At 33.2% G+C, this 16903-nt stretch overlaps 1 protein-coding gene across 3 annotated transcripts in view; it reads right to left on the bottom strand.

The window, feature by feature from the left end:
* LOC105094165 (signal recognition particle subunit SRP54) overlaps positions 1 to 16903 on the bottom strand; it is a 68270-nt gene that overhangs the window by 39693 nt on the left and 11674 nt on the right. For all 3 annotated transcript variants that reach the window (XM_010986132.3, XM_010986131.3, XM_064485892.1), the window contains 11 exons: positions 15323 to 15414; positions 14252 to 14336; positions 10260 to 10364; positions 9409 to 9475; positions 9271 to 9328; positions 6202 to 6352; positions 4782 to 4930; positions 4398 to 4498; positions 3816 to 3902; positions 723 to 796; positions 400 to 508 (listed from right to left, as the gene is read on the bottom strand). In XM_010986132.3, coding sequence (XP_010984434.1) covers positions 400 to 508; positions 723 to 796; positions 3816 to 3902; positions 4398 to 4498; positions 4782 to 4930; positions 6202 to 6352; positions 9271 to 9328; positions 9409 to 9475; positions 10260 to 10364; positions 14252 to 14336; positions 15323 to 15414 — 1078 coding nt within the window. The remainder of the gene's footprint in view (positions 1 to 399; positions 509 to 722; positions 797 to 3815; positions 3903 to 4397; positions 4499 to 4781; positions 4931 to 6201; positions 6353 to 9270; positions 9329 to 9408; positions 9476 to 10259; positions 10365 to 14251; positions 14337 to 15322; positions 15415 to 16903) is intronic.

The following is a 16903-nucleotide window of genomic DNA, read 5'->3' as shown; positions in this document are numbered from 1 at the left end:
AACTATACAGATTCCCAATTCATGTTAGCATACTAGAGCTCTGAGGAGACATCATGAACTTACTAGTTTTTTTTTTATAAACTCAGCATTCTCCCAAATTCATTTGACTACAGAACTCCTCTTTTAAATTATCTCTATCAACATCATGAAGAACTAGTGTTCTCTCCACAGAACTCATTTGCAGAAGCACTGTACCAGACATTTCTCTCAATGATGAAGTCAATCCAATAATTATAACCCTTTAAGCAAGAGCTTGCAAGCAGCTATCAATCTACCTAACAATAATCCTTCAGTCTAAATGTTTCCTCATCTTGCCCATAAGAACACAGTGAAACTCTCAACTTGCACTTGCTGATATTTAGAACACTGTCCTTCAAGTCAAGTAATCTGCCATCTTACCTTGATCATTCATACTATCCATTATCGTCATTAATTTCTTTAGCCTTGCCATTGACTCTTGTTCGTTTCCTTTGCTCATGAAATCTGTTCCAAAACCAGGGATCATCCCCTAAAACAAAAATATTTAAACATAAAACCAATAATAGCTTGAAATTAATGGTTCAAAATGTTCACATTTAACTAATGGCTTTAATATTGACACTAAGCTTTTAAAGTATCTATGTTTACCCAAATAATAAAAATAATTAAAGCAAGTATATCTGCTCTTAGAAATTTTAACAAAAAGAAAAGAGGTCAGAAAAAAACTTTTTAGAATAACTAACCAAGATCTGACTGAAGGGGCCCATTTTCATGATATTTTGAAATTGTTCATACATGTCTCGCAACGTAAACTGACCTGAAATACAATATAAATGATTAAGATATATTAGAGAACGAACATTTCCATTCAATAAATACTAATATTTTCCTTAATCATGGGTTCATCTTGAAGAACACTTATAAAATATCCAATCAATAAATATTCACTGAGCAGTTACTATGTGCAGGATCACAGGATGAATGCAGTGGAGACAGATAGATCCCAACCTAGAGAAGCTCACATTCTATCAGAGAAAATGGACATAAACAAATACACAGAAAATGTGAAAACAAAGGAGACAAACTATAACTGCTAGGACAACTAAAATTAAGAAGTCTGACAACATCAAAAATTAAATTAAGAAGTCTGACAACATCAAAATTTAAAGAGATATAGAACAAGCAGAACTCTCATATACTGCTGATGAGAATGTAAACTGGTAAAAAAACACTTTAGAAGATTATTTGGAGTTTCTTAAACAGCTCAGCTGCCCATGAACTGGAAAAAGAATAGACTCTGGATGAGATACTACTCAGCAATAAAAGAAGAGGCGATAGGTAAGTACTACAACATGGATGAATATCAAAAATACGCTGAGTCAAAAAAAAGTAGGTGGAAAATATATATACTCTAGGATTCCTATAATATGAAATATTTACTGGGAAGGGGAATAAGCAAACTTTCTAGAGTATTAGAAATGTTCTGTTTCCTGATGGACTGTAGATTATTGTGTGTTTGGCAAAACTGAAGGAACACAATATCCTTAGTATCCAAGCATTTCATTATTATGTAAATTAACTTCAATTTAAAAAAAAAACAGAGAAAGAACAAGAGAAAGGAGAAAGATTACTTTCTATTTACGTCCTAAGATATAAATGAAAAAGGTGTTCAGTTTTAGGCATTCAGAATGTGAAGTGGAAGGACAGTATCTTAAAAGAAATGTTAGAACAGGCAGCTAGAAATGCAGAATTAAACAGTGGTAGAGAAGGTTAAGGCTGAGATACATATTTGGCCACTATACAGAAATGACAATAGAAGCTATGATAATACAGGAAATCCACTGTCATGGAACCCAAGTGAAGAGTTTGAAAATATAAAAGGCAGGTAAGACTGTTAAATATTGGGAGCCAAGAGAAAAGAGAAAGGTCACTACATTTGGAATTAGGGGGCACTTGGTAACATCAGAAATGAGTAGAATGTTAGAACCACCAGCAAAATGCAGAGACATAAAGAGGGACCTAGGACTCAGAAAGTACACTGACTAGGAATATATTATCTAGCTTAGTGTGGAAGGAGCAGCAGCGGTTGGGCTATTTACAACAGAAAGAGGCAGGGGAAAGTATCAGGCAACAAAGGATAGGTTCATTCACTCAACAAATATTTACTAAAGACCTACTAAGCTTCAGAAATTGCACTAGGTACTGTGAACATAAAAGAGGAAGAACATAGCTATGAAACCTACCTTCACCTTCAAGCAGGGAAGACAGACATCCAGTAACTGTGATGAATACTACAATAATTACAGGGTCCAAAGGAAACGTCTAGCAGGGGTTTCCTACTTAGTCTGGAATATAAAGTCCCTGAAGGACATTTAAGAAGAGACTTGAAGTATGAGAGGAGTAGCCAGTTTGGCTGGGGAAAGGAGAACAGAAGTAGGAAGAGAGGATAACTATCTAACAGGCTGAGGGACCAGCAGGGGCAAAGGCCCAGAGGTGAGAGACAGCAGCATACATTTGAGAAGTGGAGAGAAATTCAGCATGACTGGCACACGGAATGCTAAGAACAAGTGTCAAAACATGACTTGGAAGATGTAGGTTAGATGGTGGAGTCATTTAAAAACATTCTAAGAACAATGGGAAGCCACTGATTTTAAGAAAGGTAGTAATGGGATCAAATTTGCATTTCTGAAAGCTCATTTGGCTGCAGTATTAAAAAAACAGATCCAAGCGGAAGAGTCCAAGAAACTGGAATACCTGTTAAAAGATTTAGAACAAACAATCTAGACGAGAGATGAACTTGCATAGTTGCTGGAAAGTAGGGGATGAAATGGGGATAATTAGGAGGTAGAATCACTAGGACTGACTGACTGATGGGAAAAAAAACTGGGCAGAGTAAGGAAGAGATATGAGTTAATATCAACACTCAAGTTTCTCATTCAGCAATGAGACAAACGATGTTAACCTTCACTGATGATTTACAAAGGGGTGGGAGGTTGGGATGGGAAGATAAGGATAAGCTGAACTAAGTGTCTAAGGAACATCCAAGCATGGTCTAGTAAACATACAGACACAAGTCTGAAGCTCCAAAGTAACAAGATGATCCCTGAAAAACACCGTTTGAGAAGTAAAGGCCCAGATACCTGACAAGATGAGTGAGAAGGAGCAAAGAGGCAGGCTAGTATGTGACCATGGAAACTAACAGTAATATCATTTTGAGGAAAACAGAAATGGTCAATAATAATATATGCTGAATGCTTCTGAAGTGCTGGTCATTTTACATGTATCAGCTAATTTAAGCTTCACAACTCTATGAAGAAAATATTAATACTATCTACTGTTTACAAGTAAGGAAATTGAGGGCAAGTAATTTGAAAAAGTTATATGTTAGATTTAAAAATCTGAGCTCATAATCACACTCCACTGGAGCAGTCTTCATTATGGAGTGAAGAAAATATATGTGTGTGTGTTTAATCTCATTCTTTTATATTTTTTTTATATATTTTATTATATATAAATGTAAAATTTATAGGTAAAGAAACAAATTAGAAGAGAGTATTCTAACTTACTTTTAACCTGTTTTACTCCAAGGAACCCTATGAAAACTTCAATTTTAATCTTAAGGCAATGTGATTACAAAAAAGAAAATAAAAACACTCAATTCTACAACGGCTTAGATGTCTGAGATTTAGAATGATTTGTATATAAATCATCTAAAAAAATAAACATTTGAAGAACTGACTTTAATGAACTTATCGTTTCAAACAAATTAGAGTAGCTTTAGCAAAAGAAATCAAGGGAAGTCATCTGAGATCAAATGCTTTTTGCTACTCATATACCATGTTTCAACTTCTCTATAAGTGCTTCATTGTCATCCAGCTTCAACTCGTTGACTTTATCTATCAGTCCTTCAATGTCACCCATACCTATAAGACCCAAAAAAGTAAAATTAACAACTAATAGCACACCCTGCTTTACATTATACAAAATACATGCATGTACATAATAAGCCTGTAGGACAGGCAGCTCAAGTATTTCCATTATACTTTGCAGGTGAAAAACTGAAGCTAGAGAGGGTAAGTGACAAAGCAGGGACCTCAGCCCATGGTTTAATTCCAAATTCCACGCTAACACTTGGGGAGACATTATGAAAGTTCTGCTGCCGTTACCACTGGTATTACTACAACCACATAGTTCTCTACTGTGCTCTAAAACTCTCCCATGGAACTTTCCAGTTAATAGCTCATTTTACTGCTCTAATCACAGGAAGCAGATAATCATCATCCCTATTTTGCAGGTGAAGAAGATAAATCACAGAAGGAAATGACTGTCCTGAACTAGTTAGTGAGATGGCAGGATTAAAATCCTAAGAATTCATGCTATTTCTTGGAGATTTTTTATATCCCCACCACTGTACGCACCAAGAAGTTTGCTGATGAAAGGCTGTGTTTTGAAAGGTTCAAAGTCATCTATATGTTCCCCTGTACCAATGAAAATAATTGGACTTTTTGTGGCAGCAACTCTGCAAAGAAAAAGAAAATATAAAGTAACCTCAAAAAGGAAAACAAATTTCTAGCAGATTTCAAAGCTAATTAGAAAAAGGTATATAGCTTAAGTTTCTCTTCACTATTTAAAATTGAACTGTATGAGAGGGACTCCAAAATTCTGTTTAAACTTCCTTTATAGACCATTATTAGGTCCCCTACTGGAATATATTTTAAATGATCAATAAGAAAACCATAAATACACATGCGTTCACACCATATAAGCCCAAGACGCAGGACAACAGCATCAATGATACTTACGCACTGAGCGCACCACCTCCTTTTGCATGACCATCAAGTTTTGTCACTATTACTGAGGCTACATCTACTTTATCTTTAAAAGCCTTAGCCTGGGCTTCACAAGCCTGCCCAATGGACGCATCCATCACATAAACAATGTTATCAGGTTGCTAGAAAATGTAAATAGAAAAGATACATATTTTTACTGACCTTAAGCAAATTTCATAATTAGAAGCTATAGAAAAAATATTTATTATAAATAATTATTCAATCAACAAATATTTACTGAGGGAGTATTATGTGCTAGGCACTATTTAGGTCCTCAGACAAAGAGATGAGTAAGAAAATCCTTGTCCTCGTGGGACCTACCTTCTAGTCACTGGAGACATAATAAATAGGCAAATAAACATTTTGGATGTACAATTAAAATAGGATAGAGAAAATCAGTTTGAGGTGTGGGAGGCTTCTTTCGGTAGGGTAGTCAGGGAAGACCTTTTTGTAGGTAACATTTGAATTGAGGCCTGAATAAAGAAGAAAAAGTCAAGGAACAATCTGGAGGAGGAGTAATCTAATTCTAGACAAAAAGAATGCAAAAGTAAATCAGATAAAAATAAAAAGTAGAAAAGTGTACACTGAAACCACAGTGAACAAAAGAGAGGTGAGGCTACTTGCCTTAGCTCTGCTCAACTAGACAAAAATAATGGCATCACTAGGAAAAAAACCTATTAGCATTAACCATTAACCAAAGAATTACCGCCAACACCCTAACAGCAAAACATGGGTATATAATATGTGCTACAGATTACCTATAATGGCTTTGTGTGTGTGTGTGTGTGTGTGTGTGTGTGTGAGGGGAGGAGGTAGTCAGGTTTATTTACTTATTTTTAGAGGAGGTACTGGGGATTGAACCCGGGACCTTATGAATGCTAGGCATGTGCTCTACCACTTGAGCTATACCCTCCCCCCACGTTACCTATGAACTGCTTCTTCTCGTCAAGTTATTTCTATCACAGTTTTAAAGAGGCACTAAATGATGATTAATATTTTTAAAATGCTTCATTTTGAAAAATCTTTCAAAATTCACCTAAAGCAAATGTTTCTAATTTAAGTAATTTACAGAAAGGAAATTCAACAGATATTAAAGGTTAATTCTCAATTTTTTCATGTTACTTTTTCTTATACATACTAGTAAGATGATTAAGTGAGAAAGGAAATTATTTTTTGATACTCATGAAAATTTCATATTAACACAGAGAAGATTAAATCCTTATCAAATAGATAAAGGTGCCCAACCTAGAAATAAACTACTCAGAATCTGCCTTGCAGGCAAAAACACAATTGATATGGTCCATGAACTCAATCAGGGTTTACAATAAATTAACCAAGTTTGTAATTAAATTAACCAAACTCCTTATAATGTGGTTAAATTGAAGCTACTTACTATAGCATTAGCAACTTGAAGCATTTCTTCAAACAAAGAGTCTTCTTGTTTATGGCGGCCACTTGTATCAACAATAATAATTTCAAAATTTTCATTTTTGAATTTCTCCACTCCTTCGGAGGCAATGATAACAGGATCCATTTCTGTATAGCTATTTAACATGGACAAATGAGTTAACAACAATGACAACAGAAGAACTTCAAATGCTAATAAGTTGGAAATTGTTGGTGTACCTTTATTCTGAAAACATCATAGTGATCACAATCTCAATTTAGAATAATAAAATCTAATAAATACTAAACATAGCATCCTACTTCCAGAGCAGCATGCAGCAGCACCCAGTTTTCCAATGATGAAATCCTTATTATTCTGCGGCATGTCTTTTCTGAAAGAGTTGTTTCCCTCATTTTTTTTTACATTTTTAAAAATAATTGAACTTGTATGACATAGTGTTTCACACATGATTTTCCATGTAACACCCTTTTGTAAGCATTTGATAAAACTATTAAGTATTCTTGTAAAACATGATTTTTAGGTTTTACAGAATTCCATCAGATGGCTATGCTATCATTTATTAATAAATAAATGCCCTTCTGTTGGCCATTTAAAGTTTTCCAATTTCTTGGTGTGAAAAAATATAGCCAATATGAATAGTACATAACGTCGTTTTTCTGAAATTGTTATGACACACTTTTACAAGGTGAATTTGGATCAAATGGCCTGATCATTTAGGTTTTTGGTATTTAAAAGGAAAAAGTCCTCCATAAAAGTTTAATTTCATTCCTATTTTACTATATTTTCACAATCCTCAAAAATCTTTTCAACTTGAAAATCAAGAAATAGATCTCATTTTAATTTGCATTCTTTTGATTAGTGGTAACTTTTATGCAGATCATTACTGTCAAAGGAAAAGACATACATAGTTAAAAAAATCTTTTTCCCCTAAATTAACAACAACAAAAATTAGGTAGGAATACACTTAATAAGAATATATGTGAGATTTAAATAAAAAAAATTATTATACTTAAGAACATAAGCCTTTTTAAGAACAACAACAAAAAAATACCAAGTTCCCAAATGGAATTATACAAATACAGTAAAGATGTCAGTTCTTCCCTAAACTATCTGGTTTCAATGCAGGTCTAATCAAAATCTTAGGGAGATTTTTTTTTCTGGAGCTTAATCAAAAAATCTAAAATTTATCCAGGAAAATAAGTAAGTGAAATAGGTAAGAAAATGTTAAAAAAAAAAAAAAAAGAAGACAGAGATTAGTATTACTAGCTATTTTTAAGTATGATAAAGATACAATTAAAACTCATAAATGTACAAAGAAATATGATCAAAGATACTGATAAGAGTGGGAATGATTAATTATATACATGCATACAATGGAATACAATGTCATAAAAAAGAATTACCTTAAACATGTATTCCAGAATTATTAAGATTCCATTTTTCAGTAAACATTTTAAATAAGTATAACATATATATGAAAGTTACACAAATTATAAACTCAGTGAATCTTCACAAAGCAAACACACCCAGATCAAGAAACAACATAACCAGCATCTCACTCCCTCCCAAGAGTAATCACTATCTTCTCATAAGATCCCATTTTTAATCAACTCTATAGTGGTATGTTTACATACAATAAAATACACTACTTTAAGTGTTCATTTTAATGAGCTTTGACAAATTCACACAAACCTTATAACCACTATCACAGTAATCAAGGTACAAAGCACTGTAAGCTTCCATTTCAATTTAAAATTATCTACCTATCTCAGTGTATTCATTTCTATAGACACTGAAAAAAGCACAGATGGACATGCTAAAAGCTGGTAACCAGGAACCGAAACTGTTAGGGCTTTCACTTCTTTAATTTAAATTTTTAATTGAAATAGTGTTATCTTTTTTAAAAGAAGAACAAATGATAATATAACAAACAGTCCTGTATCTACCCCCACAATAAATGCTAAATGTAAATTTAACATTGGAGGCACAGTTCAAGTTCTTCCCCAGCCCATTCCTTTCATCCCTCCCAGAGGAAACAATGATTATTAATACTTTACTCCATATACATAGTATGGTTTTTAAGTTTACATGAGCGAAGGAGAGATTAATAAATAGTATTAAGAACACTGGTTAAAAATTAATGCTCTAGCTTTGTCTGATAGTTCAAGTAATTATCAGCTAAATTACATCATTTGCAAATTGTGAACCCTAAAAGTATTACTGTTTATTATCCTTTGATTTTTAAATCTATATTAGAATCAGTTCTTATTCTAAAAAAAAATTATTAACATCATTCTTTAATCTGCTTGTTAGAAAATAACTAAAAGAAAAAACATTTAAATAAAGAATATATCATGGTCAAAGTTCACAAGCTCTTTTGGCCAGCCAAAAAGTAGAAAATAATGACTAACAAAATGATATAACTCACTTAATTACCTCAAATGTTAGCTTCTTCATGCTTTCTTCCAGAGAGTATAATAAACCATTTGTATTAATAACATTAAGAAAAATGCTATTTTCTGAAATAAGTCCTTCTAAATTCAATCTCAACTCAGTTCTTTTACTTAGTCATTCTAACATATACAAACCACCTAACTGAACAGCAGTGTTATCAAATGAAAGATAGTAATGATCAGAACCCTGAGATAACTACAGATTATAAGCCATTTTAGGATGATCAAACACAAACTTTTAAATGATATACTAAAGAAACAGACAGTACAGAATTCATCAGTGTGTGCTGAATCGAGGAATGCTTCAGATAGGTCTTAAAAGAAACAATTGGAATAGAAGCAGAAGGAGGCTGAAAAGCATGCAAGGTAGGATAAGTACAGGCAGAATTAGAAACTAAACATCATCTGCTCTATCAGGCTAGATCAGAGGAGTCATGTTACAGGAATGAAAGATAACAATGTATTAATCCTACCCCTACGTTGTTCCAGAAAGGATTTAAGCTTATAAGTATATATTAAAATGTGACCAGATAGCATAAAATAAAATGTCAGACACATAAGATGAGGCACATGAGTATAAAAACAAAAAACTGGAACCCACCTTCCATAGAATGGAATTCTTGCTTTGGTAGCATTCTGTTTCAGTTGGTCAAAAGCCCCTATGAAACAAAGAGTTAATGAGTCCTCAAACTTGAAAATAAAAATTTCAGAAAACAATTTCCAAATTTCAACATATTACCTGCTCTGAATGTGTCTGCACATATCAAACAGGTCTTCCAACCCTTCCTCTGGTAATAATACGCTAACTGGGAAAGGAAGATTTTTTTTTAAAAAAATCAATAAATATAAATTATTATACATGTAATTGTTTCTGTTTACCCTTGTTATTTACTTAAGGAGTAAAATAAAACTCATATTCTCCTAAAAGTAGTATTATTACACTTTTGAATACAGTAAATTTCCTAAACAGTTTAAATTCTAAGTGCCATACAGTCACATTCAAAATGATCAAGAACAAATGGCCAGAGTAAAAAATGTTAACTGTTAATGTTAATTAAGTAAAAACAACATAACCCTCTAGGAAATAATCCTTTCTTTTTTTCTTTTTCTTTCTAAACTATACATAGTTGAGGCTTGTGAAGCAAAATCTGGCAACAAAGTTGAGGCACCCAATTCTGGAGGAAGGGGTGGTATAATGAATTTAAAATTAGTAAAAGGATATGCAAAATAAAGATCTATACGTATTACTCTGTGTGGGACACTGTGAAAAGAAGGTAAGATAAACTTTCCATGTTCACTTCTCTAAAACTCATATCCTCATCTTCTTAAAGGATAGAAACAGTTTCTCTTTGGTAAAAAGAAATAGCACAGTTACATAGAAGTCTATCATTCTTACAAAAAGTAATCACGAGAGAGGGTATGGGATTCTTTCCTCTCATCCTACAAAAAACTATTACAAAAACATAATAGATACATCAAGCAACACAAAATTGTAAAGCAACAATAGTATAAAGCATGGCTTTAATATAAAAGTTGATTTATACAAATTTATCTTCTCTATGACTGTTTTTTAAATTAAGTATAATTTACCTTTGAACAGGTTGTTGTTTTACCACTCCCTTGCAATCCAACAAACATGATCACGTTCTGTTTTCCTTTAGTGGGTGTCCATGCTTTAACTCCAGGGTCTACAAGCTACATACCAAAAATAAAAATAAAATCAGGTTAACATCTGCTTACATTCAAAACCCCTCTCCCTACAACTTTTATTGTTTTTTCTTTGTTTGTTTTTTGTTTAGTTTTGTTTCTTCCTTGGGGGCAGTTAGGTTTATTTACTTATTTATTTAATGGAGGTACTGGAGATTGACTCCAGGACCTTGTGCATGCTAAGAATGCACTCTACCACTGAGGTATACCCTATCCCCTCTACAACTTTTAAATTGTAAAAATAATTTAAAGACATTTCAATATAAAAGGCAACCATAATCTTACCATTCATTCTATTACGACTGTTATTTTCCTTTGTACACACACAATGAAATTTAAGAATTGAAAATAATGCATTGCGAAGTCATAAGGAAGCCTAGACTCCCAAACCAAGTTAGGAGGATCTCAAAATGGTTTTTAGAACAAGCTACAGTGTGACTAAAATATGAGACCAATTTTTAGCCAAAGGAGCAATCTACATCAGCACTGCAGAAATATATAAAAATATTTGTGCAGGCCACTTAAGAAATTCTTAAATTTCTAGCAATGACATTTAAAAAAGTAAAAACAAGTGGTATTAATTTTAGTGTTTTATTTAACCAAATGTATCCAAAATATGACCATTTAAACATATAATCTATATTTACAAACTAATGAGATATTTTATATTCTCTTTTCCCATGCTAAGTCTTCAAACTTGGCATGTATTTCATACAGTACATCTCAATTTGGACTAGTCACGTAACACGTGCTCTGTAACCACATGTGGCTAATGGCTACCATATTGGGACAGAACCCATCTTCGTGTTCAAATTTTTTTTTTTTGGTGAAATCTTTTTTTTTAATTGAAGTATAATCAGTTATAATGTGTCGATTTCTGGTGTACAGCACAATGCCCCAGTCTTCATGTTCAATTTGACAAATGTTTATATATGAGCAAAATTACAAACTACATGTGAAAGATACTCCAGGTCACTCAAATATTAAATTCTCCAATGCCAAAGATCTACTGTTCTACAAAGTGATCACAGAGGGCTAGTGAAGAATAATCACCAATTTTATAATGACAATCAGGGGAAAATTAAGGTTCATTTATGGACAGTCTCAAACTACAAGCATGAGGCATTTTTAAAGTTCATTTTAAAAAATAATTCATTTGCAAGTCAGCTGTTTGGGCTTGAAACTTGTATCTCCATATGATACTGTTTGGGCTTGAAACTTGTATCTCCATATGATAATTAAGCCATAATAGTAGTTAATGTCCTAGATCAGAGGCTGGCCAGCTAAAGTTTTAATAGAACATAGACATGCCCATTCATTTACTGCTTTTGTGCTACAACAGCAGAGCTGAGTAGCTGCAACAGAGACCATGTGGCCCACAAAGCCTAAACTATTTATCCTTAAGAGAAATTTGCTGAGCCCCATGCTAGATGACACTGTAAAGGTTACATAATCCATATTATACCTGAATTTCAAGGAAAGCCATGTGGTTGAAAAGGGAGAAAAAGAAAACACATTTTGTTATCTCCTTCCCAGGCATGCACCTGGCCTTAAGTAAACTTCTGAAATAGGCAAAATCTATCTTAAACTAAATCTACTCCCCTTCCTCCTAGATCCTTTCAGATCTACCCTATATTCACCTCTGTTCTCTATATCCCATGGCAGAATCACTCAGCTGTCTATGAACCTACTATTTGGAACATACAAGTTTTATGGAATAATGATTTTGTTATAAACCTATCTTCTCTTCCTCCTGCATCCTAGAACAGCAGTACTGAAATTTCCACACTCTGCTATACTAAAATTTATTATTCTAACTTGCACTTTGAATCAATACTATAATGGTGAATGATTTTGTAACAACATACATTAATTAGTCACTTAGAAAATATTGGTTCACTGAGTTAAGCACAGCTCCCATTTTTGATACATTTCAGTACACAACATCAAAAATTTTTATTTATTAATATCAATACTGATCTCAACAGAAAAGTAATTATCAGGACATTGTCAAACTCATGGTGGAGATATACGGTGGAGATACAAGATTCAAGTGTTCACTAGAAAGCTGAGATTTTATCACTGGCCACAATACTGTTAGTTATTTGGCTTAAGCGACAGGCTCACTTTATTTACTTTGGAGAATATGCCAAATGCCCAAGCCTGAATAACCACAGATTATCTGTCTGTTGTTTGTGTAAAAATGGTGCTCTATGAAAGAAGTGGCTAGCTCAGCTTGCAATCAATTACACATGTGCTTTCCTCAAGACAACCATCAAATTCCAGTATGCAGCATGAGGGCTTTTGGCATACTTCCCATCTCATCACACAAAATCTTATAAAGACATGTATACTCGAGGATCAAGATTTAATACAACCAATAATTTCTACTGCTCCATCAAAGACTTTTAAGTGAAACTGACCTTTGAAAAATTTAACCTCAAGTTTGTGGGAATAAAGAGTACAATGACTACTAGTACAGTTTGGAAATACTGCCTTGATTCATGCTAGGGAGTTTTACCCAATGGTTTTATCCACCATTGCTTTTGCACAGTAAAAAAAGGCAAAAAATCTTATTGTCTTAATGAAAACAGTTTTGACCTTGCTTTGTACACCACTGCCCTAGACTATAAGCTTCTGAGCCTAAGGCCCATTCTTTTTCATTTGTTATCAGCAGTATTTGGAGTAAAAGTATGTATTCAATAAAGGCATCTTAACAAAACACTTCACACTCCAGAATGTCCTATAGATGCCAACTCCTAAAAATAAAAATTGTTCACTCACCCTGTGCTGACCTCACATGTTAGATGAAAAGCAATCTGGAAATACTGCAAGGAGTCCTACACAAGGAGTTTGGAGATCAGACCTGGGTCTGCCACTAACTGTCTTACTTTCTTCAGCTGCAAACTGAGAAGTATGACTGGATACATTTTCTGACCTCTTCCTAAATTTCGTTTCTAATTAATTAGTTTACAAGACTAAACTGAAATGACACAACCATCTGAGACGCTAGACTTTTTCAAAGTACCAGTTACCTCTGCTTGGAACCAAAGGAGTAAATGAAACTACTCACACAATACAGAAAAACACTAGGAGACTACTAGCAGACATCTGTTGCTGTTAAAAAAATTTTTTTTAGTTCCTTTCTTTATTCCCCTGCCACCCACACATATTTTCTAAAGCTCTAAGTTTTTCATCATAATTTTCATGACAGCAGCAGCAATAGCAGTTATAAGGCGGGACAGGTCAATAGGCTATATTTACAATTTGCAAAATAGAACTTGACTAATTCAAAATTGCTCACAAACTAGGCAAGAGTTGGGATATTTGACCTTTTCAAAGGAAATTTTGGACACAATGAAAGTGTAGAAAAGAACTCTTGCAAAGAGTGACTTTCGATACCAAATTAGGCCCTTTAATCGGCAAAACTTAATATTAAAAAAGGGTATGAGTGGGGAGGGAAATAGGTCAGTGGTGGAGCACAACATGAGGTCCTGGGTTCATTTCCCAGCACCTCCAGTTAAAAAAATTAAATTAAATTAATTAAATAAAATAAATTAAATAAAGAGGATAAACTCAAAGAGGCCCTTCCATCAATTAATATATAGTGAAGTTTAATTTTTTGCAACTTGTTTTTGGCATTTTTTTGCTGAAATTGTACTTCACATCTGCACTCAGAATTTTGTATTCAGAGAATAAGTCTGATAAAAATAGACCACTTTAAAAAAACTTAATAATCCTTCAATTACTATTTTTAATATAGATATAAATATTCTATAAAAATATAAAAAAGTATTCTGAAATAGTATTCCCGTTTGCAGCGCTAATATAGTGAATGTACAGAGAATCACAGCATGATCCTGATATATTATTACCTTCACAAGTTCTTTAAATACAGCATGCTGAATCATTTTTCTTTTGTTAAGACCAGATGCCATCTCTTCAAGATCAATAGCAGACCTTCGTGATTATGGTTTTTGAGGGTAGAAAGGAGAAAAGTCAGTTAAGACACTGTAAAAAACTAGCTTCTGCCCCAAAGAATGTAAGAATATTCAATCATTCATATTAATAGTCTTCTAATTAACATGCATATAATTACTACAAATTCATAAGTCCAAATCATAAGGAATTTACCATGAATTTTCGGTGCAAGATTTTGGTTAGTTTTTCAAGGCTTTTTTTTTTTTAACCCAGACATTAATTTGTCCTCATATTATGGTGAAGTATTAATTTTATTTATTTTCTTGCAGCATACATAATTCATACATCTTTACACCTAGCAGAAAATAGGATGCATTCTCTAGTTCTAAATGCTTAGGAACACTAGTAGTTCTAATATTTAATACCCAGACTGACAATATGAAAAGAAAGGATGGCCTGACCATGACAAGGGCTTACAGGATTCAAACAGCTAACTGAAATGCCCTTGATTATTCTATTATTCTATGTGCCCTGCCTCAATCTGTGCCTCTCCTAATTAACACAATAACTGAGACCACACACATTACTCCTTTATTCAAACATGGGCAGAGAAACCAAAAGGGGAACAAAAAAGAATACAATTTTCCAATAATGAAGGAAGCTGATTAATGTCTTCTTTAGTCTGAAGAGGATTAAAATGGCACCACTTTTCTATGATGAATCTGAACTGTTAGAAGGCTTTTACATTAAAATACTACACACTGTATGATTGAATCCATTCATACAAAGGAATAGTAAAATGGAAAGAAATACATAATTAAATGAAAGCCACATGTAGTTTATTCTTTGAACCATCATTATGGAAACATACTATACACGCAGTCTTCCAACATATGAGTTCCATTCTTTCCCTATACTGTATAACAGAAATGTATCATAATATAGCAGACTTTTCTAGTTAGCTCCTCATCCCAACAAGCTAAATTTAGTTTTGCCTGTTTTTTTACCTGCTTAATTTAACTTACTTTACATTTTCTCTTAGTTGCTTCACTAGTTTAATATTAACATCTGCTTCCAGCAATGCTGTACATACTTCTTTTAGCATAGCATTTAACACCTGCAAATACATACATACGTACATAAACAAAAATTTTAAATGCCCAGTTTATCATTTCAACCATATAAAAACAATGATCAGTCATCATATACTATCATAGCTTAATAAAAACAATACTACATCATTGGGGGGAAAATAGGTTTTCAGTTAGCCTTTGAGAGATAATCTTATTAAATGTCTAGTCATTATGTCAAAGTAAGACATTCCATTTCATTTTATTCAACTAAATATTAACCAACACAACTTTACTCCTATATTAAAGTAACAGTAAAGACAATTCACAAGCCAAAGAAAATTACTACAAAATACATATTGCCATTGAAGTTTTCTGAGTCATTGAAACAGGAAGACCCGTTGCTGATACACAGCACCATATATTCACAAAATCTGCTTAACCCAACTACCACGGAGGAAAATGTGACCAAAGAAAATGACCCAGTCTGACTTAGCAACCTTACTATTTTCACTCAGAGCAGAGGAACAAAGTTGAAAAGGAAACTATCCTCCATTAACAACTCACTATCATCACATATTTGTTGAGAGGCAAGGCTCTGTGATTGAAAGGCCACAAACTCTAAGTCCTAAAAAAAAAAATGAGGCCTTAGCTATTCAAGGAAATGTGTTTACATCATTAAAACATAAGCTCCATGAGGGCAGAGATTTTAGTCTATTTTGTTCACACTATATCCCTGGTGCTAGAAAAATGTCTGCAAAAATGTAGGCCCTCAAATACTTTTTGAATGAAGTCTCACCTTCAACTTCCTCTACATGTCATACAGAGGTTTATCAGACTTCTCTATTCCTCGTTAAAGGGGTCTGGTAAAAATGGAACTGATCTTTCATTAGAAGGATTTCTCCTTGTTAATTCCCTAGCAGCAAAGTACCAAGAACAGACAAGCTGCCAATTCAAGCAACAGCTGTTATTTTACTTCTCATCAAGCTCTTCTCCCTGGTTTCTTTTTTTTTTTTTTTTTTCTACTATAAACACAAACAGCATGAGGGTTACTCAACAGGGAAAACTATTTGGAAAGCTGCTGTTTTATTTATTCTGAATTCCAAAGACTAAACAATGGTTTAAATTATGATTTATTATTTAATAATAATTATTTGAAAAAGCCCTGGGTGAGGAATTAGAAAAAAGATTATAATCCTGGTTCTTCCAATAAACAAACATGTGAAACTGACTTTCAGTTGCTGTTAAGTGAGAGGCTGGAGTTCAAAGATGGTCCCCAAATTATTTAATTTCATTAGCTTATTAAAGTGTTGATACCAAATACTATATTAGAATTTTTTTCAAACCCCTAAGTTAGAAAGTACTTTTTATCTATTATTGCATTTGATCCTTAAAACCATCTTGAAAGGTAAATGCTATTTTCTCATTTTATACATTAAGAAATATGAAGTTCACTTGCTCAAATTTCTATCACACAGCTAGCAGGTGGGATTCTAAACAAGGTCTTCTAAAACCAAATTCAGTACTTTCCCATTG

This window comes from Camelus dromedarius, chromosome 5, assembly GCF_036321535.1.
Source record: "Camelus dromedarius isolate mCamDro1 chromosome 5, mCamDro1.pat, whole genome shotgun sequence".
Lineage (NCBI taxonomy): Eukaryota > Metazoa > Chordata > Mammalia > Artiodactyla > Camelidae > Camelus > Camelus dromedarius.
Note: the sequence above shows the minus strand (reverse complement) of the source record. Positions and strands in the feature narration are given on the sequence as shown.